The sequence below is a fragment of the Centroberyx gerrardi genome, chromosome 12 (genome assembly GCF_048128805.1).
Source record: "Centroberyx gerrardi isolate f3 chromosome 12, fCenGer3.hap1.cur.20231027, whole genome shotgun sequence".
NCBI lineage: Eukaryota > Metazoa > Chordata > Actinopteri > Beryciformes > Berycidae > Centroberyx > Centroberyx gerrardi.
In genome coordinates this window covers 12,304,948-12,332,563 of record NC_136008.1, presented here as the reverse complement: position 1 = coordinate 12,332,563, position 27,616 = coordinate 12,304,948, and the positions used below count along the sequence as shown (strand labels likewise).

General features: G+C 46.4%; 2 protein-coding genes across 2 annotated transcripts; both read right to left on the bottom strand.

Annotated features, from left to right (window-relative positions):
- Window positions 1-92: 92 nt before the first annotated feature.
- znf628 (zinc finger protein 628) lies at window positions 93-8,532 on the bottom strand. The gene is made up of 9 exons (XM_078287082.1): window positions 8,403-8,532; window positions 7,356-7,971; window positions 6,704-6,776; window positions 5,677-6,621; window positions 5,285-5,455; window positions 4,742-5,075; window positions 4,137-4,291; window positions 2,618-2,860; window positions 93-2,465 (listed from the first exon to the last, which is right to left on the bottom strand). The coding sequence occupies exons 2-9, from the start codon at window positions 7,742-7,744 to the stop codon at window positions 420-422; spliced, it is 4,356 nt and encodes a 1,451-aa protein (XP_078143208.1). The 5' UTR covers window positions 7,745-7,971; window positions 8,403-8,532; the 3' UTR covers window positions 93-419.
- A 341-nt stretch (window positions 8,533-8,873) lies between these two features.
- il11a (interleukin 11a) lies at window positions 8,874-15,423 on the bottom strand. The gene is made up of 5 exons (XM_071905036.2): window positions 15,037-15,423; window positions 14,090-14,247; window positions 11,077-11,172; window positions 10,710-10,871; window positions 8,874-10,532 (listed from the first exon to the last, which is right to left on the bottom strand). The coding sequence occupies exons 1-5, from the start codon at window positions 15,041-15,043 to the stop codon at window positions 10,350-10,352; spliced, it is 606 nt and encodes a 201-aa protein (XP_071761137.1). The 5' UTR covers window positions 15,044-15,423; the 3' UTR covers window positions 8,874-10,349.
- Between the last annotated feature and the right edge of the window lie 12,193 nt (window positions 15,424-27,616).

Here is a 27,616-nt window from a genome sequence, read left to right as displayed (position 1 = left end):
AAAAACACAAACTCCAAGGAGTAAAGAAGGCAAGAAAAAATAACTGATACAAGGTATCAACAGCTTTATTAATAATTACTATTTACTAATATCATTTGTGATGAAAGTGGGCCATATACAACATTTATTCACAAAACGTATTTACTTAATAAACAAACTGCCAATGACAGTATCATTGAAACTAATATATTAAGGAATTTTCCAACGTCCATAAACAGCCTATTTGAATGTGTAACATTTCTAGTTTGTGGCACCATGGCATTACAACACTACTCGTCTAACTGCATGTCCTCTCAGTTCCAAGGAGACCTCAAACTGATGAAAGTGCTGACACACTCCATACACTGAGCACACAAATACTTATACATACATACACACACACACTCTCTCTCTCTCTCTAACACCCACACTGATTTCAATCAGTTTGAAAACTGCATTTCTTGAGAGTTAGGTATAGGTCCATTTCTTATTGTGTCTTCAGTTGAGGCAGTCTGTCCTTCGGTATTGGTTGTAGAGTTGTGTTCCTTTTCAGACTTCTCGTTTGCCTCTGCTGTTACACCCCTGTCTTTCACCTCACTCCTCTCTGAGATCTCTCCATCCCCTCGTCTTTCCATCCCCCCTTCTCCTAAGCTACTGGTGCTGACCTCAATAATGACAATTCCCTCTCCTCCTTCCAACTGAAAGATGCCTTCCATGGCTCCCCCGCCCTCACTAACCCTTCCAGTTGCAGCATTGCAACCTGCCCCTTCTCCCATTGTTTCTCCCTCACCCTCAATCAAGGCTATCATCTGCATACCCTCCCCACTTTCCTGCTCCATCTTGGCCTCACCCCCCAGCTCAAACACCACCTCCTGCCCATCGAGAGGCACCAAACCTTGGGTAGGAGTGCAGGAAAGTTCCAGGCTGTTGTCTTGCCCTTGGCTGTAGCTAGCATTGGACGGGCCTCTGTCCTGTGCCTCGGTGTGGAAGTGAAGGACGAAGGATTCTCCCTGCCCACCCTCCTCTTCTGTCTGCCTCTCTCCTTCCTTTTCTCCTCCCCACTCATGCAGAAGTGACACCACCCCTCCCTTATCTCCCCCCTTTTCTCCCTCACTCCGTCCATCTGTCTTGAACTGCAGCACAAATGATTTTCCCTCTCCGCCCATTCCTCCGCCCCCTGCCTCCCCTGATGTGTCCCCTTCAAACTGTAACACGTACGACTCCCCTCCCTCTTCCATATTCATCCCTTCCTTCCTGCCTCCTTCATTATCAAAACATAACACAAACTGTTTCCCTGCCATACTCTCCCCTGTCCTCACTTCTGCCAGAGTGGTATGGGGTTTCCCCTCCACAGAAGGGACAGAAGTGGAAACTGATGCTGGGGTGATTGTAGTGGCCTGTGTAACCATGGTAACTGTTGATGGGGGTCCTGAGGTATACGTTGTGGGGGTTAAAGTAGTGGAGGATGAAAGAGTTGGCACAGTAGTGCAAGATGTTGACAGGGGACAGTGGGACGCTGTGGATACAGATGATGATGATGTGGTAGTCTTAGCAGCAGTAATATTTGGTGTGACACTCATCACATTACAGTTTGTCGCTGACGCAGCTCCGGCTCCAGTCTGGTTGACAAGGGCTGCTGTAGGTTTCTGAAGAGCAGCTTTAGGTTTGCGTCCCCGTCTTCCCCTCGCTGTCCGTGTGCTTTTCCCCAGTATGGGCTTGGTCAGTAGGGAGTTGGCTGAGAGCGTTTGTGTTGGCGTGGCAACAGGAGTGTTTGCATTGTTATGGTTGTTGGTGATAATGATCCTGGTCTGCTGTTGTTGCTGGGATATGGTTGGAAAGTGGGGGATCTGGGTCTGGGCAGGGTTTAGAACAGGCTGGAGTCCTGGGATAGTCTGAAGCAACGGGAGAGTCTGAGGCTCCGGGGCCGTCGGGGGGTTGTTTGTCGTAGGGACAAGAATCAAGCTTGGCTGGCTGCCGTTGGTGGAGGGGCACTGCAGAAGAAGGAAGTTCTGGGGCTGTGGGGGAGGTGGTGGTGGTGGAGGAGGCGGAGGGGTAGGCGTAGGGGCAGACAGCGGGATGAGCTGCAGGCCGCTGGCCGTCTGGATCATGAAGTAGTTCTGGGAGGTGTTGGGAGGAATATCTAGCGCTGGCTGGGACACAATCAGGCTGCCGTTGTTTCCTGAGGCCTCCAGGGTGATGGGGTTGAGCAGGGTCGTAGTGGTTGTTACTCCCCCGACACTGGCTTTCACAGCCACACCATCCTTACTCCCACCGCCGGGGCCCAGCAGAGTCGCCCCGCTGCCGTGGGTTCGGATGTGCCTCTGCAGGTAGGAGTGCATGACGAACTCCTTAAAGCAGTAGGGGCACTTGAAGTCCTTGCGTGAGGAGTGTGTGCGAAGGTGGAGCTGGAGGTTGGAGGAGTGTGTAAAGCTTTTATTGCAGTGGGTGCACTGGAAGGGTCTCTCACCAGAATGAGTGCGTTCATGCTGTTCACAGAGAGAGAAGAGAGAGAAAAAGAGAGAGACAGAGGGAGAGAAATGGAAAAAGGACAGGTTGACACAAGATAAAACAGGTCTATTCAAATCAATGGGGTCAGAATGTAAATAGGTTCACAGTTGTCTCTCCAGGCTGTACTGACCTGCTTGAGGTTTGAGGTCTGGGAGAAGGACTTGGAGCAGATGGAGCAGACATGAGGCCGCAGTCCGGAGTGCATCTGACTGTGCCTACGCAGGCAGCTGGTGTTCTTGAAGGACTTGCCACACTCTTTACACACATACGGCCTCTCGCCTGTGTGCTGCCGCAAGTGGTACTGGTAATGGGAACTCCATTTGAAAGTGAGTGGGCAGTGAGGGCACTGGAATGCCCGTACGCCTGTGTGTACCTGGGTAAGATGTAAATTAAAAAAGAAATAATATAAAATTCATGTACAATTTGTGAGGATTACCATTCTGAGAGGAATGGGTCAATTGCACTTAAGAGTTTGTAAATTTATGGCACTAACACTGCCAAGGTTAGGAGTTTGATTCCCGCTGGAGCCACCCATGATAACAATGTAATATATCTACTCATGGTACTATAACGTGCTTTGGGGAAAAAAGTGTCCACCAAATGGCATATGAGGGGTCTGTTCCTAAACTACTATGCATCCATTTTGGAAAAAAAATCCATTAGCTGAAGTTCATCATTCAATGTCTCAAAAATAGAGGACTGTAAAAGTGTTATTACCTTATTAACCACTGAAAGGATATTTGTGGTTATTTCCAACCTGGGCCTTAATTTTCTAGTTTTTGTCATCATTACGATTGATTGTGTTCAAAATTCTGTCACTTGTGGAGCTTACTGTAGAGCTTTACTACCTCCAGTTTGCAGGGAGCGCTGCTCTCAAATAACAGCCACACCCAAAAAGCGAGTAAGACATCCTTTCAACACAATAACACTCACACTGCAATGGGACCTACCTACATCCGATTTTCCGTCTAATACCGCAATATACGCAAGTGTATTGCGGTATTAGACATGTTATTTTAACTACATGTAGACCGATCAAGTACTCTGATGCTGTGATCAAGTCAAATCAACCTCCTAATGGTAATTACCAAACCTCCTTGGTAATTACAAGTTCTGATATGACATGAATGCGGCAGAAGACTGAATGCGACAGAGGACTGGCAGCCAGCAAAATAAAAAAGGAACTGTGTGAGCAACGCTAAAAAGCATCAAATGGACTAAACACTAAAATGTGTGATAGTTGTTAAATCACAGCTATTTAAAGACATATGTAACTGTAGTGCGCGTGTTATTGTGTGTTTTATTCACTTGGGTTCGACTGTTGCAGATTGTGTTGGCCCTCTGGGTGTGTATTGGAGAGCAGCGCTTCCTGCGAACTAGAGGTACGTAAAGCTCTACAGTGAAGTGACGAAATTTTGAACACAATAAATCGTCATGATGGCAAAAGCTAGGAAAATAAGGCCCAGGTTTAAAACAACTCAGATTATCCTTTAAGTTACCTACAAACCTGTAAAAAATGTAATTAGCTGTTTTAATTGTATGTTATCAAGGTTCACTAAGGTTCACTTTTTTCCCCAAATGGTGGACCTCTCATGTTGGAACCAAACTCTTTATATGTAGATTGCTTGCAACAGAAGAGTGAGCCTTACCCTCTGATGGATGGAGAGCAGTGAGGACCTCTTGAAGCTCTTTCCACACTCAGTGCACCGGTAGGGTCTTTCCCCAGTGTGATCCCTCATGTGGTACTTCAGCCCCGATGAGCCCTTGAAGGCTTTTCCACACTCTGAGCAGCGGTATGGCCTCTCTGTGCGAAATTTGTGCAAACAATAAATCATATTTCAATATAGCAATAAAAGAAATAGGATTTTGTCTTCACCTCACACCCATTGCAACACTATCATACTAATTATGATAGTAAAGAATTGACCTCTTGGGTATTAAAGGTTATCAATGCAGGTGTACTGACTGGAGAGTTTTCTGACAAGTCGTATGCATGGATAAGAATGAAAAACAGGGAAACAAAAAAAAAAACAAATCACTTACTAGTTCCCTGGTAATCACAGACTTGTCATGTCAACCAATTAGATTTTTGATAATGCATGGCTAGCTGTGCATTATGGGAATTATCAGCACAGTTTTTTTTGACCAGATTGCCTGGCTAAAACTACCCATTGTATAGTCATATTTAAATACAAATTTCCAATTCATTTCAAAGTGCTGTTGTGTGTCTGGTCTGCTTTGGAAACGTCTTTACCTCCAGCGGGGGTGTTCTTGTTGGCCCCTGCCTTTTTGGGAGCCTTGGCTGGTTTGGCTGGCTGTTCCTCTTGCTCCTCGCTGACAGCAATGATATCGACATGGATCTCCCTCTGGCCTTCCTGCTGCTTGTCAGCCTGGCTGGGGGAGGAGGGCAGGGGAAGAGACAGGGACAGGGAAGGGGGGCATACAATCTCAGCCTCGGCCTCAGCCAGGAGACGCTGCTCAGGGGTGTGAGAGTGCTGGTGGGTGAGGAGCGAGGAGAGGAGGGGGAAGGAGCGGTCGCACGCAGAGCAGCTGAACTGGGAACGGGACTGGGATGAGAGAGAGTGCATCTGGACAAACAAAAAGAGGAACACAAAGGGCAAAAAATATTTTAAAAATACTATAGAACCAACATCCAAACATTCCAGATATCTAATTTTCCCCCATGATATGGAATGTTTCAACAAAATGCCGTATCTTGCTCTTAGTGCAAGATACGGCATATAGAGCTGTAATTTGTATAACAGTATTTTAGAGCAACTGTAACAGTCATTCTCACCAGTGAGACATGTCTGTTGAGGCCTCCGCTGGTCTTGAAGGTCTTGTTGCAGTAGCCACACTGCAGCCCTACCCCTGTGGTTCTGGCCTCCGGCTGAACGGTCTCGGAGCTCTGAGTCACCTCTGTGAAGCTCTGCAGCAGGTCAAACTGGGCCTGGGTGGTGCCCACATTCTGAGGACAAACCAAAGGAAACAATATATATCAAAAAATGTATATCATGAGATTTAGCTCCTGCAGTACTCTAGGATTATTTAGATTACATTATGTCATTTAGCAGAATTCAGCAGACTAGTTAAGATTAGATTGACTTCATTATCCACTTTCCTTGTAAATTTAAATGGAAGGTTTTTGTTTTCTCTCATTTTATTTTTCCCGTTGATCCTATCACTTACGGCATTGCCTCCATCTACTCCCTCCGTCAGTCCAAGGAGCACCTCAGCTGTGTGTCCGTTCTCAGCCACAGTGGTGGTCTCCACCACCTCCTCAAAGTCAGCCAGTAGGTGGCCCGCTCCCACCAGCCCCACCCCAACCTCCATCCCTGCCCCTGCCCCAGGCCCGGCCTCCCCACTGGCCCCATGTTCCCCTGGAGCCATGTGGATGGCCTGGTGCTCCTCCAGCTCGGTCCGTGTGCCAAAGGTCTGGTTGCAGCTGCCACAGCTGTACAGCAGCACACTGGCCCCAGTGTCTGTGCTCAGGTGAACCTCTGTCCCGATGGCCCTCGACGCACACACATCTGCCCCAGAGGGGGTGAGGGTGAGCTGGGGGAGAAGGCTCTGATTCTGGCCGGACGAGGTGGCGGACAGGAACACTTCCTCCATCCCTACCCCCACCCCGACCGTCCCCCCCTGGCTCACAAATCCCACCATGTCCGTCAACATGGATGATGTCACTTCCTCTGTCCCCACCACCACCTCCACTACCTCATTTTCCTTCCCCATTTGCTCTCCTGTCTTCCCCTCCTTCCCTCCTGCACTGAGGTTGGAATGAGAGTTCTTGTGCAGCGCCAGGTTTGATGAATGCGTGAAGCGGCGTCCACACTCGCTGCAGACGTAGGGCCTCTCTCCTGTGTGTATCCTCATGTGCTGCCTCAGGTTGGTGGACTGAGTGAAAGACTTGTTACACACCGAGCAGGTGTAAGGTTTGAGACCAAGATGGACATTCTTGTGTCGCCGCAGACTGCTTGAGTTCTTGAAGGCCTTGGGGCAGCTGTCGCAGGGGTACGGGCACTCTCCGGTGTGCTGGCGCAGGTGATACTGGTAATGAGAACTCCATTTGAAGGTCAGGGGGCAGTAGGGGCACAGGAAGGTGCGCAGACCAGTGTGGACACTCTGATGGACCTGGGGATAGACAGAGAGACGGAGATGGTGAAATATCTCTTTAATATGAGGATTTTTTTGCCTTGCTTACAAAATGACTCACCTGAAGCAGAGAGGAGCGTTTGAAGGCTTTGCCACAGTCCTGACATTTGTAAGGCTTCTCCCCTGAATGAGACCTGCAAAACACAACTAACAATCAAATACGGGCGCACAACTGATTGTGTATAATCATATATCGCAATCTTAGTTTCCACAATTAGGAAATGCAGAATGTTGTCATCATGGAAATACTGAAGCTTTTCATCTAATTTAGAATGTCCACTGTAGTCAAAAATAGTCAAGATGGCGACATAAGATGGAAAAAGTGCAGTAAAATGTTTTTGTTCCTCAAATCATCTAACCTAATAATCATGATTAGTTCTGTGATCACAATATGTAACTAAATACTCAGGATTAGCATTAATTAGCATTTTAGCTATAACTGTGCACAATCAAACACCTGCAGGCAAAGTCAGTCAACTGATTTATCCACTGATCTACCACATGGCTGAGGCAATACACTCCAGTTGCCTTATAAACTCTGCATTACGCAGTTCATGGAGCATACTGCCATCCATCCCTGCCCTTGTAGATCTAATAGTTTCAGTATAGTGTTGTAATAGGGTTGGCAGGAGAGATAGGGATACTAAAGAGCTTATTTTGGATCGCTCAGATACTAGGCTACAGTGCCCTCTGTCCATCCCTCCATGGAGTACCGTTGGTGGTAGAGCAGAGCAGAGGAGCCCTTGAAGGCCTTGGGACAGAGGTTGCAGCGGTAGGGCCTCTCGTTGTTGTGGCTGCGCTGGTGGTGGGTCAGCCTGGACGACCACCGGAAGCTCTTGCCACAGTCCAGACACTGGAAGGGATGGTCCGACGGCTCGTGCTGCTGGGCCGGGCCCGACACCGATGACGTCACCATCTCCAGAACCACCTCCTCTCCGCCCTCCACCACCTCCTTTTCTCCCTCCACCAGCTCCCTCCTCTCCCCGTCTTCCTCGCCGTCCTCCCCGGAGCCCAGAAGGGACGGGAAAGGAGAGAGGGAGGTGGTGGACTGAGGGGGCAAGAGTTCTGTTTGGACCACTAGAGTGGCCACCGAGTTAGCCATGACCAGAGGAAGCCGGTGGTGTGTGTGTGTGTGTGTGTGTGTGTGTGTGGGGGGGGGGGGGGGGGGGGGGGGGGGGTCAGATGAGGGTATTCCTTGGTAGCAGGCGTGGATCAGTTTTGGTGCAGTATCATCGTTTCTCTCCCACTTTCATTCATTGTCCCTTCTGATTCTTTGACAAATTCTCTACTGGAAACCCCAGCTGTCTTTCCAAGTAGCTCAGAGCAATTCTGAAATAAAAGTAAAATGTTAAAAAAAAAATACAGTATTATAACTTGATAACTCCTGGAAAGACTGTTCCCTTTAAATTCCTCCCCTGCCTCCCTCCCTCCTGTCTGTCCAGCCAGTCTCCCCCTCCCTGCTGTCTTTCCCCTGGCCATCATTCTGTTTCTGTCTGTCCCCGCAGTGCGGTGCATACTACTAATACAAATACAGAGGCTATAGCTAACTTACATATTAAGGTACTTTACAACTGTATCCTAATTTAACTCGTTAGCTTAGAAAGCCGACACACAACATACCCAGAAAATGACAGCTTTTACTATCAAAACAAAAACTGTTACTGGCCTGCAAATATAATCAAGCCTTCGTCAAATGCGGAATTGCTTCGTAAAATTGCTCGATAATGATGTGCATGAATACAAGTCGAGCCAATACTCACTGTGCAGCATTAACTCATCGTTATGCTATATTGTTGATATTATGAAAAGGAATTGGGTTCCGCAGTGCTAATCCACACAACCTTAACAATAAAACCCAGCACAAACTAACTAGCAGTTCTCCACCCGATGCCGCCTTCTAAGAACAGCGATGGCGATTGGCTGTTTCGGGCAATAAATGAACTACTACCATTGGCCGAGAGCTTCAACAGTCAAATTCTTCGTGTTGAACCTAATTTCTAATCTTCAAACTTGACAGAATGTACTTATCAATGACCGGTCTACTCTCAAATATCTTCAAAAAGGATATTCAATGTTTTATTCTCTTTAGATATTTATCTTTTCTATTCTCACTGTGGCGCACGGCTTTCTGGGTAATGTAGTATTTGTGTGTGTCTGCCCTACCTCTCGTCTTTGAAAGTCTGGGCCCTAGATTAGGTAGTGTTGTTGAAATTAAATTAAAATATACTCAATCCCATTGTGCACATTCTTTATTATTTATTTCACCAAGGCACATATTTCACATTGAGGCCAATCAGTGTGTGGAAGAGGCATCTTGATGGTACAACAATAATTTAAACATGATGATATAATAGTAAATAAGAATAAAAACAGTATAAAAGTACAAAAAGATAGGAGACTTGCTCCTCTGCAGCACAAAATAAATAGTTCCACCAAAGTTACTTAAATAAATAGTCAATACTGTAACAAATACTAGAATAGAATAATATTAAAAGGAACAAAAATGATAGTGATAGAATTGGTAAAGTATTCTACATTATATCGTAGAAAACAACATAATACACAATAGCATTGTATACAACAATTTACATTCTTGTACATTTATGTACACCTGTACAGAACTATAGTATCACAATACATAGTATTTTAAGGCTTGGGGTGTTTAAGTTAACAAAAAATCCTTTTCTACCCCAAGGCACAGGTTCAGAATCAGCCATCTCATTCATCCAAGAGGCTAATCCTAACAAGTTTGTGCAAAGAATCTAATCAGGTCCATCAGTGCTCAGCAACAGGGCACATTCATACAACTTTACCACAACGTTAGATATGCCTCCTCATGCAGAAGGGGAGAAACAGGCACTGTCAATAGAAACTCAGCCTGTGGTACAAAAGAAACTATTCACGCTCTTCTGTTTGGATACCATCCTGACATGTACGGATAAATGCTATTTATTATGTAGGCGATCAATTGAAATGTTAATAGGTGGTTGGAACATGGTTGGAAGAATCCATTAGCAACATCTTCTGAAACTTATTCTTAAAGATCATTGTAAGAGAGAGAGATAGAAAAAACCTTGGCTGTCCCAAATGTATGCTACATCTACTGGAAGAGTTATTGGCTGAAGAAATACATAACGACTAGAGTAAATTAAGTTAGTTTGAAACAAAATCAGTATCAGAGCTACAGATTCAGGAAGTGCTACTGTGTGTGCTTTTTTTTTCTTTTTTTTTCCATTTGTTTTCTTGAGGATCAGTTGGAGACAAGAGAGAACGAGTACAAAGAAACAGGCAACTAAATTCACGTTGATAAAGAAATAAAGATAAGAGTGACACATTACAAACTTAAATAAATAACATTAAATAAATTACTGACAGTCAATAAATAAATAAATACATAAATAACATGGTCATGAATAAGGCCTTTAGGAGATAGGTGGGGGAATCATGACATGTTCATCATAGTTAAATTGGCAGTTTGCCTTAAGGTGAATCTTGACGGCCGTAACTGGCTGCAGTATAGTGCATCCTCATTGGCTCTGATGGAAAGACGCATTCCTCAACACACATTTCATTGGTTGAAGTTTGGGCTTCTTAGGGATGCTATTGACTACAGTGCACACTGACATGGTCCTGATTCCCCTTTGGCTGAGGTGGGACTCCGTGCATCCTTACTGGCTCTGCAGCCGTAATATACTGTGGTTTACGGATCATGATTGTACTGCAGAAACCTTGGGCTTGAGGCTGATGAATGCTCGATATGCCCAATCACAGAAGAGTTTGAACTGCTGGAGGAGCTCGTGGGAGGACTGCAGGACGTCAAACTGATAGGGGAGCTGAGTGGGGAGTGAGGGGGACGCCGGAGTCACCCTTGGTGCTTCGACTCTCAGCATCTATGGGTGAAAAGACAGGCAGAGAGATAGTTTAGACCTACTGTAAACATATCACAGACTAAATCTGACGGTAATAGCAAGCTACTATGGAAAAAGGCACTTCATTCTGCTGCCAACACCCACAGAGAGCAACATATGAAGACAACTGAGGATCAAGCAGAGTAACTCAGCTGTTACCTGACGGTGCAGTAGGGTGATGAGAGATTTCATTTCTCTGATCATCTCTCCCAGCTTAGGCAGTGCAGGGTGGTGGTGCTTCTTTGACACCTTGTTCAGCCACTCAAAGTGGTGCTCAAACAGCTTCAGGTCGGCGTGCAGCTGAGAGAGTGTGGGCTTCAGCTGGAAGGGACACAGGCATACTTTAGAGAGCTGGAATGGGTGTGGCAAGATGTACATGGCATTTTGTAATAACTGTGAGGATAGAAACAGAACACACACACACACGGACAACCTCACTCTCTCTCTCTCTCTCTCTCTCTCTCTCTCTCTCTCACACACACACACACACACACATACATACACAAACAGAGTATCAGACGGTTACCTCAAGGTTGTTGAGGTCATTGGCTGCTCTGTTGCTCATTGCTGGCAGAGACCTGAACCTGTGGGGCTCCATGTCTGAGTCAAACGCATGCTCTTTCTGAAAGAGAAAACAAGACACAGAGCTGCTTGTCAGTAATTTGCATCCGCAAAGTTTGCGCATCCTGAGAGAAGTCACGGCAACATAAGGAAAGTATTAGTGTAGCACCTAGATTAGATTACTGTTTTCTGTGCTTAGAGACGGTAGCTTTCACTGAGAGGAGTGTGGTTGATTGGGTCAGTGTGAGTTCAGCCACATTCAGCCTCCCCAAACGTCAACAATAAGAGCAAATGACCTGAACCCACAGGATGTTTTCTACAAGGAGAGAGGAGAACAACATATGCAGTGACTAAGAAAGCTCCGAGTGGGACAGACAACACAGGGCTGTAGGGAAACTCCAGGGTCGCAGCTATAAAAAGATGGAATGACGCAGTGCCACTGCCCAGCTGTAGCTGTGCTGTAAACTGTGAGTCCAGACAGCAGATGCATCGCTCCCTGTGGCCACCAGAGGGGGATAAACAACCTGACTGCAGATTTATGGAGTCCTACCGTACATAGGCTGCTGTACTCAGCCAGAGAGTACAATTTAGTATAAAGATGTGCGACTGATTCAGTAATGAATGTGAATAAATGGCGGTGACTGATGTGACATGCGTCAGTTCCAATCAGTTGAGGAACATAACAACATTATGGTGATGAGTGCCGAGAAAGGTTTTGTGTAAACAGGTTGTGTACACTACTTAATGCTTCCTCAACCTATTATGCAGTTTTTTCCTTGTTGTGCTGTTTGCTTCCAGTTGTTTGTGTTGATGATTTCAGTGTTGAATGTGCTGCATTGTTTCTCATGTCTCTCCATCAGCCTTTCATAAGAGCTCACTTATGTTTGTGGTCCAATGTTTTGTCTCCATTGCTTTTGTCCTCTTCCATCCCTTGCTTCCCTCCCCTCTTTGCTCTCTCCCTCTCTCCCTCCCTCTCTCTCTCTCTCCCTCCCTCTCTCTCTCTCTCTCTCCCGCCCTCTCTCTTTCGGACCAGGTGCACAGGCACAAGCAACATCACGTGCACATGTGCATGCACACACATACACTTGTGGCTTCTCATCCACTTCTCTCTCTGATCTCTTTATCTCCTGTGGTTTTTGCTCCGTCTTTCTCAGCCTTTAATTCTCCCTCTTATCCTCCTTTTCTTGCTCTCTCCATCGTAGATCATGACCTCACCCAACAGAACTCAGCATCCAACTCTTTTCTTCCTGAATGCAAATAGTTGAATGTGATAAATCTTTTTGATTTTTATCAGGTCACTTTGCTGTGGCGACCAAAAACCAAACACTAAACACCGCACCTACACAACCACAACTATTTACAGCACCCTCAATGCACACACACGCACCCGCACAAATGCACACACACAAATCATGCACACATATGCACATATTTACATGCATAGAGTATGCATGCAAACATATACATATGCACGCACACACACACACACACATGCACACACAAACTTATATAGACCTATGTGTACACACACACACAGGCAGACACACACACTTTACTCTCTCTAACACACGTCAGTTTTATTGCTTTCTTGCGGGGACTTTCCGTGGATTCTCATTCTATTTTTCTTTCCTATCCTTGACCCCTGTTCAGTGGAACTCCACACAAGAAGAAAAAAAACTAAAAATAAATGCTTCGTGTCACTGAACAACTAACACAGCATTTTTCAAAGGGGCTTATCAAAATTGCTGTCTAATGCCGTCCCCAACACCCTTTGATAATGCTGCTTCCTCACATCTGGCCCCCATATTAGACTACTGCTACACTGCTGTGTCCCGCTGCAAGGGTACTGATGGCCTGTAACATTGTCCTAAACCAATGCACACACACATGCACTCACACACACACACACACACACACACACATACCCCTACTGAACACTATCTACTGAACAAGACTAGAGAGAGTATGTGGCTATTTTTGATTTCATCCCCTGAACAAAAGAGTTTTAAGATTTGCATAATGCAAAAATAGAATCTGGATCAGTCATGTGTAACCAAAGATCCAGAGATATGATCCCGCTTTCTTTTCACCTGTTAAAACACAGTGTGATATACGATCACCAGCTGGAGCCAAACCTTGGCCAAAGGTGTCAAATCTGATTTCCCTACCCACCTCACTATCAACAACATAAGATTTCTGTCCAGAAATAAAAGTATGTGCAAGTGATTTACATTTCATATAAAAAAAAAAAAAAGTCCCTCCAAACTTCCTTAGTCTAGCCACTGAGGGTAAACATGTTTGTATATCAACAGGCATATGATATACTTTGCTGTCATTCCACAGATGGCAGGCTTGGCAGCTCAGCCTTGGTTGGATAAAGGTACAGCCTTGGTGTGTACCTTTGCCTTTTATTTCTCTATCCTATCCTCCATCATTAGACCATCACTGTAAATAGGTGGTTATTAAGTGATCTGCCAGCTTAATTACATAAAGACTAAATCGATAGGGTGTTTAGTGGGCCACCAATCAGGTGACCAGACCAGGAGGTTGCTGAGTCAGAACTGCCCTCCCTTCTGTGTTCAATGTGGATTAAATGTGAGATCACTCAGTCAGATCTCCCCTGAGGCCTCTGCTGCCCTGATCTCAGCATGCAGATGGACTCCAGCCAGTCCGTCATCAATGAAAGCGGCTTAACTCGGACTGAAGTTCTGAGCAAACCTTGTTCAAACAGTGTTTCTACAACAGTGCTTGATGCAAGGTAGTGCTGTTTGAAGGGTGACGTTGCCTCAACTGAGAGGTCACATTAATACTAAAATCCAATTAGAGCAAGATCAATCAATGTAGGTTCTGGTGCAATGACCAGCATCCTCTTCCGCCCTCACACTCCCAATTCAATTAACACAGGACCAGGGCCTCATTAGCCTATCCCCCAATCAATAGCTGAGATTGATAATCATCATGACATCATCTCCACTTACCAGCAGATCTTGGGTCAGCTTCAGTAGATTTTTGGTCTGATTGGATAATCTATCCAGGTCGTGGAGCCGCCGCGGAGGGACTGGAGTGGCAGACGTAAATACAGGCAGCTGAGCCAATAGCAGCGAGAAAAGGAGGGATGAGGAGGAGTCGACCAGCACTGCAGGGGAAGGATAAAACGGAAGCAATTAGTGGAAAGGCGCTGTCATCCTGCCATAATGATAATGACCTCAGGCCACGGCTGTCAACTCTCGGGGAAGATATTGCACCATAATATAAACAATAGTTCCAGACTTGGCAGAGGAATCCTGCGCAGCTTCAGTGTCAGAGTCATGTTTTCACAAGCTGAATGCAAATCATTAAATCATTAAGAGCCAAGCTATGACACAGAATATCACCATTCCTTTACCATAAGCAACGCAATGAATGCTGGTGATTGTCACACCTGCAATTGGATAGGTGCTTGAGTTGGTGGTATAAATTATATAGACCAAGCCAAGTCAACTCTGTAACAGTAAGCTCATTCATTCTTTTCCTTTCAAGTTCAAATACAAGGTAGACTAAGTATTAAAAGGGAACCACAAGTGGTGTTGAAATGATGAATGCTTGATAATTACAGGTGAACCACAAGAATCACAGCCAAGAAACACTGCAGGAGCATCTGAACTTCCAGTCCTTGTCTGACTTTTAGCAACAGTAAAGGGATCTACAGAATAAAGTTGCCCATACTCTAAGTGGTTCCCAATGATTTAAACTATATAGCCTATAAGTAAATTACCTAGGTTTTGCCTAGGGACAACATTAGAGCTGTTATCAGTCATATAACATAGTTATAGACACATCATTCACAAATATTAGCAGATAAAAATGAAATAAACAGAGCTGAAAAAGAGATGATAATTGAGAAATCAAGCCATTCAAAATAAAATAAACTCATAAAAACACTTACATTTCATATTGATTCGGGTCCAAGAAATATGGTAAAGCAGCAAAGAAACGTAGATAAATAAATAAATAGAGGAAATTAATAAATAAATTGAACTCCGGAAATTGTCACGTGCTCCAGTTTCTTCTTCGCACTCTTCAGTCAGAGTGAGGAGGCAAGTTGTCAGGACTAGAGGACAGAATGAATGAATGAGAAAGTAGAGGGATGAGAGAAACAGAGAGAGAGAGAGAAAAGAAGGCAAATCAATATCTTCAAACTTTCTGTCTTAGTAAAGTTTGAGATCAGCGCCTGTAGTCTTTATGAAGTGCTAAAGACAGACAGACACTCAGACAGTTTGGATAGAGAGAGGTATAGAAGTGCAGAGAGAGGGATGCGAGTGTGGTAAGTCCAATTTTTGCGCGCAGTGAAGTGTTTAGGCTTGTTTAAAACTTCCTTTATAAAGACGTCGGGCCTATGACACATCGGCGCAGTGACTCACTTCATTCATAAAAACACACACACACACACAGACACACGCTCCCTCTCTCTCCCTCTCTCTCTCTCTCCCTCTCTCTTTCCTCCTCCCCTCCCTGCTGCCTGTCTCCCTTTGCGAAACTTAAAAAAATGTTCCGTTGTTTTTTCTTTTTTTTTTTTTCCCTCTATCACTTTCTCCCGTCCTGTCCTGTCCCCTATCTCCAGCACTTCCTCCGTCGCATCCCGCTACCTGCGCCAATCAGTCCATCTACCTCTTTTTATCTTTCCATCTCCAAATCTCTTCCCCCCTCTCTCTCTATCACTGCAGACGTTTTAAAAAGCCCATTGTTTCATGTTATATCAGCACATCTCCAGCCATGTATCTTTTATAGCCCTAGTTTACCCTGTCCTCTCTTTTCTTCTGCTCGGCGGTGTGTTGTATTAATAGGTGAAATGTCATAGAAAAGTGTATTATTCAATTTATGGCAGGACTCTTTTCGGCTACACATGCCACATTCCCTGTATTATAGTTAATACCCAGAGCAAACACCTCTCTCTCTCCCATTTCTCTCTCTCTCTCCCTCCTTTTCTCACCCCTTGCTCTTTTTTTTCAGACAGAGCCCCTCCTGAGACAGCGGCCTGTTATTTCCACTGCGCCCCCCCCAACCCCCCCCCCCCCCCTCTCTCTTTTTTTTTCTCTCCTTCTCTCCCTCTCCAGGGTGAAGGAAAGAGTGAGGAGTGAGAGACGGATAGGAGCAGGAGAGAGGTGTTGTCCAGACCAGAAGGGGCCTCTAAGTGTTGCATAGAAACAGTGACTGGACCGGTCCACACACACCACAGTACATTAACACAGACACACACCGGGAGGGGGGCGGTGATGGGGTTAAAACAGTAGACCCGCACACAGACATGCACATGAAAACAAATACATGCACGTGCATTTGCACACACACACACATACCCTCAAAGAAAAACACGTCTCTAATAAACAGATACATACAGAAATACACACTCTGATACATGCAGACCCATAACACCTAGTCTACTGTACACATACCAACACAGTTTCTCACACTATCTGTATCTGTCTCTCTCTCTCTCTCTCTCTCTCTCACACACACACACACACACACACACACACACATGTACACAGACTGAGTGGGGCAGCCTGGAAACACTCAGTCAGGTGCAGTAAAGCGTGGCCCAGTGTTGCAAAGGGCAGAAATGAGTTTCCAGTCATCTAGGCATAGAGGGACAGTTAATGTAACATACACATACTGTAAACCCCAGGGAAGTCACACACACATACAAACAGAGAGAGAAAGAGAGAGAGAGAGAGAGAGAGAGAGAGAGGGGAAAGGAAGAAAGCCTTTTTGAGGCTGGGTGTGAGATTAGGAGACCCTCATTCACAGACATACACTCATGGTGTGGTTAGAAAATAATTATGTGCACAGACGCACGCACGCACACACACATACACACACATACACACACACACACACACACAGAAAGAGAGACACATACACAGAGTTGCCAGTCCAGTGGTGGGCCTACACACACAAACAAACACCCTCCAAATGATGAGGGCCTGGTGGCAGGCAGTGGGCGGTGGAGTTGTTGTGGTGAAAAGGGTCATGCTCTCCTTTCTTGGGTCAACAGTGGAGAAGAAAAGAAGGGAAAGGAGGAAAACTGGAGAGAAGGAGAGGAAATGGATGAGTGTGGTTGGACGGAGGGAGATATTGACACACTCGCTCTTTTTAATTTCCCACATCAAAGGGCTGTTTGAAGACACAGCTGGGGAGAGAAGAAAAGAAAGAGTGAAGTTAGTCACTCTCCCTCATTCCCTCTCGGCTGCCTACCATGATGGGGGTCTCCTGGGTGGTTCTGAAGCACACAGGCTGTTAGACCATCAGCCAGCACTGATCACTCACACACCATGACACCGAGTGTGTGTGCTTGGGTGTGTGTGTGTGTGTGTCTGTGTGTGTGCGCGCATGCATACATGTGTGTGTACATCAAAAAAAAGGGATATGTGTCTTTGTTTAGACGTTTGTTTTTGTGTGTGTGAGAGAGAGCACACACTGGCGCATGCTTGTTGGAAAAGGGGGAATCCAGGGTTTGTGTAAATGGGTGTGCATACAGTATATGTGTGTAATTATGGGTATGTGGTGGTATAAGTGCGGTGTCTGTATAACGTGTATGAGCATCAGTGTTTGTGTGTGTGTCTATGCGTGTGTCTGGTTGTGTGTGTGTGTGTGTGTGTGTTTGTGTGTGGCCTTCATATGCTACCCATTACATCACCAATCTGTGTAAACCACCATAGGAGGAGAAACAGAGTGAGACACTCAGACTACGACCTCAAAGACATCAGAGAGAGAGGAAGGGGAACCTGTGACAGGGCCTGCCAGGCCTCTCTGCCAGACAAACTTTACTCACACAAGCTTCACTCAATTTGGTCATGCTTTACACTAGGTTTCCTGTGCGCCATGGCATGTGTTCGCACATTATTACGCAGGCTTCAAATCATCCGAACGCCTCACACTCTTCGCTCACCTTTTGCCGTGTTGTTGATCCACACAGTTGCACAATTCGTGTGACCGTGTGATCGCCCAAGCTTAAAACTACTTTTTAAACAAAGTCAGGAAGTCAGTGTATTATACAGTATGTAACAAGGAAGAGCTTGAGCAGGAATGGATTTTTTTTGGGTGGGGAATTTTATTTCATTGTCTACCTGTACACTTTACCGTAACAGTGTGATTAGACTAGTCTGATTACCATAAGAACAAATTCCAAATCAGTCCAATCTAATATGATTGGTTTTTCCCCGAAATGTTTATTGCCACAGGTTAATTTCCATGTCCAGGTGGACCATAAAGTAGCCTTGTGGATTTTAGGGTTAAGTATCTTGTTCTGCTTACCTCACAGTGTCGTCTGTAAACAGTGAAAATGTTGGACATGACGCAAAGTTGCTCCGATGGTAAATGGGATTATGGGAGAACGAGTAATAAATTCATCATTTTTATGTAGCGCCCTCATTTCCTCCAGGGAATTCCAGCAGGACTTGAGTAAACAAACCCAGAGATTACGCTCAAAGGGAAACCAAAGGTCCGACCTATTACTGTTAATATTTACTCTCCTATAACAGGATACTTTCAAGTTTCCTCATGACCCCCCCACCCACCCACCCACCCCATCTATTCTCTTCTTCCTTTCTACTCCGTCATTCTGTCCCCCATTCATTCTCTCCAGCCCTCTCCCAAGTGCGTGACTCCAGAAGGGCATCCTATCTGGGCAATCGTCATGGTAACCTTACCCTAACTCACTACCCACCACCATCATCACCCCCTCCCCTTTCGCCCCTCCACTTACCCCCTTATGCATCTACGTACGTCAGAGAGCAAGTGAGTGTGTTAATAGTTTAGGGGGGGAAAGAGAGAAATAGTGACACACAGGAGGGGGCCACAGTCATTGGGCAATAAAGTGACGTCTCTCACTCTCTCTTTTTCACCGTCACTGATCAGTGTTAATGTGCTCTTGTCCTCTGCCAAACAGATATATGACAAGAGACCCCCCCTCCTAACCCCCCACTAACCATCCCCCACACCCCTCCACCCTCCTCTCTTCCACTGGCAAGTCTTTAGTTGGGAAAACTCCCCATGGACGTGATTTACAAATTATGCGTGTCAATTGCTCTCTTCCTCTTCCATTTGCGGAGCCTATACTCGAGACAGATATGGCTGTTGTGCATCTGTTGCTTTGCCTTTTATTAGATCATTAAAGGAGGACATTAACCAGCATCATTACTACAGGTTTCCTCTATTGGCTCAGCTCACAGAGCTGCGCAAAGGACAGGATGCAGGGATGAAAGGGAGAGCATGAGGCAAACTTCTCTCCCGGCAGAAACTGGGAGAGCAAAATGTTTAAATCAGCTCTCTATTAAACACACATTTACAAGTCTCATTTTGTTTGGAAACCAAACTCTATGGTATGTGACAAAACACAGTGTGTGTGTGTGTGTGTGTGTGTGTGTGTGTGTGTGTGTGTGTAGGTGCACGGGCATGTGTGTGTGTGTGTGTGTGTGTGTGTGTGTGTGTGTGTGTATGCATGTGTAACAGTGAGAGTCAGCCGAAACCCACTCCCTCTCTGACTCTGCGTCGTTCACCTGCTCACGTTCCCTCTCTCCCTCTCTCTCTCTCTCTCACTCCTTCCAAGCTGTCTTGCGTCTGTGAGTGAGGAAATCTCTGAATGAACTAGTTGAAGCAATAGGTCACAGACAGAGTGTGAGAAGGAGAAGAGGAAGGGAAGGGGGGGGGGGGGGGATACAGCGGGAAGCAGGCAACCCACGCAAAAGGAACGTTTTACTGTGCAAACACTCTTTCCATCTCCCCTGCTCGCTCCCTCCATCTCAGACTGGTGTTAACACGCTGGAGAGCCCGGGCCTGTCTCTCTCTCTCCTCCGGCTCCCTCCCGTTCCTCTCACCGCCATTCTCAGTCGCCCTAAACATTCTTTCCTCCCCTGTCATTGTGTGTCCTGTCTGCATCCCTCTCTCTCGCTCCCCATCTCTTCCTCTTTTCAAAGTGATTTCCCTCTTACTTTCTCTTTCGCTCCCTCACTCGCTTCCAGTTGAGATCCCTTTCTCCCCATGTCCTCTATGTTTTCTCTTTCCCCGTCAGTCTTTCTTTCTCTCGGTGGTGGCGTAGAGCGGAGGGATCAACGAACTGCAAACAGTACAAGCCTCGAACAACCAAAACAATGCACACATAATCGAGCACAGGCTGAGGAGCCTGTAAGGCATATAAACCCTTAATCATTTTTATCAACTGGCTGCAACATCAATGCCCCAGTGACCCCATATAGAACTCTCCAAAAAGAGAAAGAGAGGAAGAGAGAGGGGAGAAAGACAGGAGAGGAGAGCGAAAGTGAAGATCCTATTTTTAGTGCATTCCTTGGCGTGCAGAAAAGTTGCCCAGGAGACATTACTTGTGCATTCTCGGTGCCTTTGTCAGTCTGATTCCACCATTTCTGTGGTGTGTTACTATGTGCGTGTGTGTCTGCGTGTCTGCATCTGTGTGTGTGTGTGTGTGTGTGTGTGTGAGTGATGTATACTGTATCAGAGCTGACCACTACTTGCCGGCGCCCCGTGCGTCTGCGTCAGCCACACACTGAGCCTGTTGTCTTGTTATTCTACGGAAGCTGAGAGCTGCTGACAAACACTCAGGGGAAACGGGGAGGGGTGTGTGTGTGTGTGTGTGTGTGTGGAAGGGGTGGGGGGAGGTGGAGGGAGGGGGGGCGGGGGGGAGGGGCTTGGAGAGAGGAGGGGAAGGAGCGGGAAGACAAAGGGAGGGGGAATTGTGTGACGTTGCAGTTTGCCCTACCGAGTAACTTTGTCAACGTGATGTGACCTCAGTCACATGGGGGGTGGGAGGATGCCCTTTTGCAGACGGATAGACACACACGCACACACACACACACACACACATACACATACATACAGACCCACACACAAATAAACTCACACAAACACGCATATGCTTACGTCCGTAGTAGTGCCATTACAGCTCACGCCAGCATTTAAAGCAATTTATAACCCACTACCCACTTTAACCTGACATGGCCTGGCTGTTGCTGTGAATGCTGACGCACTTCAGGCCCCTTCATCTCTTGCCATTCATTACATTAACGCTCATTACACACTGACTATCATAAATCAACCTCCCACAACAATGATAACAGATAACACAACTTATAACGAAGCACGTGGGCAGCTGTATTAATTCTGAGATGGTTCCACCGTAATTATCCATTTCCTGTGCGTCAGTCATGTAGAGTGTGTACATTTCATCATAACTAACGGCAAACATAGGAGAGGAAATTTCATATCCGTATGTTATCAGTGTTTATGTTTTGAAGTAGCACGGGGCTGGATTGGGCAGCTGAACACAACAGCTTGGAGGCTGCCTGCATTTGAAATGTTGGGAAAAGAAAACGACTTCTCTCCACATACAGTACGCTGTGCTTTGACCGCGCAGGGAGGGGAGGCGGACTGCAAGTTCACTGAAATGTCAACTTTGGTTTGAAGTCACTTTGACTTGAAAGGGTGCAAACATGGCACAGAAGATACCCTGTCTTCCTTTTCTGATAGGAATTTTTTTTTGCTGCGGTTGTTGTAATGCAGTTGGCTTCCTTGTATTCTGCTGTGGAAAAAAAACATTTACTGTAAGTGTTTATATAAACTGTGAACTATCTGTCCCTCATACTTCTATCTTATCTCCGGAATAGTGCAAGTGAGATATGGAAGTAATGTGTTTGCGTGCATTCTTCTTCACCACCATTATCACTATCTCCCACTGACAGGTATGAGTATGTCAGCCATCTTTTGACCTGTCACAACCTCAACTTCTCCCTATTTTTATTGTCTTGACCTTAACCTTAGTTCATGGTGGGAACTAGCTAACGCTTTGTTTGGCGTGCAGTTAGTGAACTGCCTTTATCATTAGAGGGTTGTGACTAAGAGGAATGACATGAAAGTTATTCTAATGGCTCTATTCTAGTTCCCAATGTTGATGTGCACTTTGACCCGCTGCTGTTCCCAATTAACCATAAACTGCTCTGTCGGGAGACATTCAAATTCCTTACATGTCTCCTTTTATCAATAACAGTCTGTGAGTCAAGGACTTAGAAATGAAAGCTATTCAGAATTTTCTATTTTTGGCCCAGAGTTCACACATGTTGCCATTACACCCCCACCGCCACTGTCTTTTTATGTCTCTCTCTCCCGATTCCCCCTGTCTCCACATCCTCTTTCTGTTCATCCATCACTCTGTCCATCCTCATCAGAAGGTCAGTGTTGGTGTAAGCAAGGTGTTGGGTGGCCTCAGTGTCTGCCTTGTATTACAGACGCCCCCGCATCTGGCTGGACCCCCGGCAGTGCCAGGAAGAATGGCAGGAATGCAAGGAATGGTCCACTGAGCGATTAGAAGGAAATTCCCCGCAATAGAGTGGACTTGGAGCCCAGAAACAACAGGCTCACTGACAATCACTGGGGAGAAAAGAAAGGGATGACGACAGAGAGTGGGACGGGAAGGGACGGAACAGGATGCCTGGATAGACATAGGTCTAGGTTAGACGCTAAGACAATAAACACACAGTAACAGCGGCTATTGCTAGGAAGATGAGAGGGATGACGAAGACAGAGTGATGACGACAAAAAGATAAAAAGAGCAAAGAAAGGAATGGGATGGGCTGGGGTGGGATGGGATGGGATGACTGGATGGAGATAGGTGAGGCGCATTGATTAGCGCTATGGAGAAAAAGTGCTAATGACCAGTGACAGCGCGATGGAAGGGATGGGATAGGATAAGCAAGACAAAGTGATGCTATGGAATAGAATGACTGGACAAAGATAGACACGGTAAAGACGCAAAACAGACAATCTCCCCAGTCCAAAAGGGTGATGAAAGAGAGAGAGGGACAATGACAGGACAGGAAGAGGGCATGGAGATAGAGGCATGACACAGGAAAGGCAAGCCCCCTTAATCAGCCTCTGATTGGGTGAGAGAGGGCAACACACACCTCACAGGCTGATTTCATAGCTGGTGAGTCCCTGGGTTTTGATTGACAGTACCTCTTTGTGACTCACTGGGCTCAGCTCCCCTGCTGTCTCCCTCGCTGTGCCATCTGCAAGGGATTGGGTTTCAAGCCCAGCACATTTCAATGCCACTTTACTCGAACGGTGAATACAACATTTCCAGACACAGATCCAGATCAGCTTACCCCCTTCGATGTCCTACTAAATCTGACTTTAAATCAGTGTCTACTAACAAATCCAGTCTACATCCCCTCTGTCTGGCTACCGGTGCTGATTTGGGGGCAGTAGGTAATTGTTTTGAGCTGCTAAATTGCGCCAGGAAGGATTGGATTACCTACCACCAGGGTAGTCCCCCCCCCACCCCACCTCCCCTACTCCCTGTTTCTCCTGGATTACATCAGAGTTTAGGCTCCTTCATCCGTGAGCAAGCACATACCTCACGGTCACAGGAGGCCAGGATCATGTTTAATGTGTTAGAATAGAAAGGCGGATGCTAGGGAGATATGGAGGAGGGCAGGAACTGTAAACTGTTTCTATATATGGTTTCTACTGTGTGTAGTATGGAGGAGATAGGAGGGGTAAGATGATTGATGTTGATCTGGTTTCCGTGTATGGGTGTGTGTGTGTGTGTGTGGTTATTGTTCGATATGAACAATAACCACACACACACACACACACACACACACCTGGGCCTAAACCCAACCTTAAATAATAAAGAAGCTACAAGGAAATGAAATATTACTCCTATAAAACTCTTGAATGTGTCTTATCTTGTATGGGAGTGAATCATTCCTCTAATATCATGATCACACCATAGGCATCTGCCAATTATAATTATAAGACAAGGATGGATAAACAATATTCTTGCCACAATCTGGGCTGCTTCTTGCAAATCCTGGCGTGACAAAGCAAGCAAGTTGAGTCGTCACTCAAAGAACAGTCCACTGGGTCAGATCAACATTGTAAAACCCAACAGAGATACAATGTGTGCAAAACAAGCTGATGAGAGGTAAAACATGAAACTTCATTTGTACTTTATGCTGTGGTTTTGAATTGGGAGTAGAGTTTGATCCAGTGAACGTGGACAGTTCTGTCTGTCTGTACTTTTGGGTCAAAACCTCACATAATGACTTAGTGTGGTTCCCTGGCTTTTTGACCCATCTAAAACAGCTGACACAAGGCAGATAGGTGGGTGTGTGAGTTTTCAGACTCTGAGTTGAGGCGAAGCTGTACAAGGCACAGGGAGACAAGGAGGAGGTTACTCTGTTTTTTTGTCAGTCCATTAAAACGAACCCCTGGGAAGTTTGGAATACTGACACAGCTGAGGTGGAGCCCAGGGCAGCCAGGCAGGAGGGAGGCTGTTTTTGTGTGTTTATGTGTGTGTTTTCCTTCACTACTGGGCCTTATATATGACCGCAGGGCTGTCTCTCAGCCCCTCAGCTGAGTATGACGGGGGTTCACTCAGGGGTGCGAGGACAGCCCCCAGGGGCGACCTGTAGAACACCCCTCTTATCCTCTAGGGAGAGATGCTGTTGAGGTGCGGTCCCCCACCACCCTTCACCTCCAATGTGCCGAATCAGTGGAAGGCAGAAACCCAGAGAGTATCCCTGACACTAATATGGAAAAAAGCCTGTTTGGAGCGAATATAAGGGCAAATATTATTCTTCCTGAGCGTAACCACGGCGAGCACCTCTGACCTGGCAGTGAAAGTGCTGAAACAAAAAGCCCAAAGACTTTTTCTGCTCCATCAAAGGAGAGCTACATAAAATAAACATGGCCATCAGATTACCGCGCTGAACACGGGGCCGGGTTAGCCCGCGCCGGCCGCCCTGCCGCCCAACCCCATAGCTCTATGGGAGTTAAGTGTGGGGTCCGCTCAGTCAACACCATGACGCAAAATGGAACAAGCCTCTGACAGAAGCCCCAGGCTGATGGAATAAGGCCCCTACCCACAGGCCCACAGGCCCCCCGGCCCGAGAGAAACACTCTGAGAGAACCAGAGAGAGAGAGAGGCAGGAAAACAGGAGGAAAGGAGAGGAAAGGAGGGAAAAGGTGGATGCCGACATTTTGGAAAAGAGGAAAAGACCACCAGGCCCAAATTGGTGGCACTGGCCCCCTCCAATGGAAAAGAGGAAAAGACCACCAGGCCCAAATTGGTGGCACTGGCCCCCTCCCATATAGATACACACACACGCACACACACTCTGCCGCTCCAGCAGGCCAGGACAGACAGCCGCCAGTGGAGGTGAGGCTGGGGCAGGGCAGGGCAGAGCAAGGCAGGGTATGGTGGTCGGTGGTGGTGGTTGTAGCTGCCAGTGAGACTGTGAGGCTTAGCTGGCAAGCCCTCCTAACAGTGGACAGCCTCAGCCCGGTGGATCTGACCTCACAGGGGTTCTTTATATCCCCGCGTGTGCCTGTGTGCATTTGTGTGTGGGGGCATGCATGCGTACGCCAAAAAAAAAAAGTTTGTGTGTTTATGCGTGCATTTCACGTTTGGGTGACGTAACCAGGAGAAAACAGATCCGTCCCTTGAGGAGCACCGAGGCTTTTCTCCTGGCCCCTCGGTCACCTCGCCGACCGAGACTCCGCCGTCCGTTCCGTCCACTCGTCTCCCCATTCCTCAGCCCATCTCCAGTCTCACCCACAGTCCCTCGTCTGTCTGCGTTTGACCGATTTCCCATTTGACTGATTTCCCTCCCAGCACCTCTGACCCTCTCTCCACCCGTCTGAAAACCTCACACAGATTCCTACACCCCCAGTCTGTCTTTCTGTCTGTCTGAAGAGATTCCCCTTCTCCCCTGTTTCCTTCCTGGCCTTAAATAAGGACTTAGCCTGGAGCTGTGCACAATATTCCACTTTTCCACTTTGTTTCAGTCTGGAGCTGCCTCTCTGGCTCTCCGGTGACTGTGTCTCTAAAGCCAGGTTCTTAAATATTTTCAGTCTGGAACCCAAATGAGAAATTTGCTCTCTCTTCCTGGGAGCCAAGCTCATAAAAAAGCATATTGCCTCTCTTGCCATGTGGGTACCAGGAGAACACCCCCCGCAATTTGAGTCCTGACCCTTATTATAAGAAACCAGCTTCCACAATATCTGGTAATGATGACTACTTTGAACTTAAACCCTCACACTTTCCCCTCTGATTTCCTGATAGAACATGTCTCAGACCCTCCATCACTGGCTCTACAGTCATCTTGCTCTGCCCTTTCCCCTGACGTACGACTTGAAAAACCTCCTTATACTGTAGGCTTTAGGATGACGCAGGGCTCAGGTAAAGTGTTACCAGATTACAGATAGATACTGTGGCTGTGCCAAACTGTAGTTGTTAGTGTAAGTGTGAGAGCCATGGGCTCTTTCTGGTTCCTGAAAATGACTCCTGTGTGTATAACAATGAATACAATCAGTGTGGTCCACCGGGCCTCACACCAACAGCATTGCATTACCGTGCTCGCCTCCCTACTGTTCTCTCTCTTTTTCTTTTCATCCCTCTCTCTTTTCTCCTCTGACTCAGCTGTTTTGTAGGAAACTCCGTCTCTTTGAAGAAGGGAAGAATCTTTCATTACTCGACAGCAGGGAGAGAGAAGGAAGGAGGGAGATGATAGGGAGAGAATAACTGGGCCATTGTCTTCAGCCCCCGTCCCGCCCCCTCCCTGCATCCACCAATGGTAATTGTCTTGAGCTAATTACAGAGAGCCGCTCCAACAGGTGTGGGACTCTGCACCTGGGTAAAGGAGCCTCTTTAGTGTGTGCGTGTGTGTATGTGCGTGAGAGGGAGAAAGAGGATCATGTGTGTTGTGTGTGTATGACTGAGCGATTCTGGAGAAAGTGTGTATGACAGTTTGTGTGTGTCAGTGTTTGAGGTCACAGAACTGTGCGTGTGTCACATGCTTACTAAACCTGACATGTTACTTAATACTATTCAGACATGGGTCACGGTTCTGTATCATACGCTACGAGACACAATATCACACAATCACCATGGGCCTGTGCCAGTCTCCCACCCATCTGTGTTTAATTATAAGGCTGCAGGCTACATCTGTATTAGATTACTGGAAAGTTGAAATTAGCACACAAGCACAGTCTCACTCTCACTCATACACCGCATTGAATTTCAAATGAGAGTGATTACAGTCACTTAATTGATAAACTTAACCACAGGGGGGCCTCTTCAGATGATTCATAATCTATAACCAGCCTTTGTCAATAGCATGTTTTTTGAAGTCCACATAGTAAGAGAATGGGGAGACAGCAGAACCGGAGACAACAGTGATGATGTAAGTAGGGGTCTCTCACGGGACTGATGTTTTTGCGCTTTTTACCGTAAAGGAATTCATCTGAGAAGCTGACCGGAAGAAAGGAAGCCATTTGGCAGGAGGCCAAAGCCTTAGAGGATTGGCATGATAACGTGAGATTCTGATGAAATAAAGACGTCAGAGGGTTTCACTCTCAAAACAATGCAGTTGTGAGAAAGTGGTGAGCTGTTTTCTTAAGACATCTGGCTGACTAGACAATGAACTTGGCTGGATATTACAGAATAGTGACAG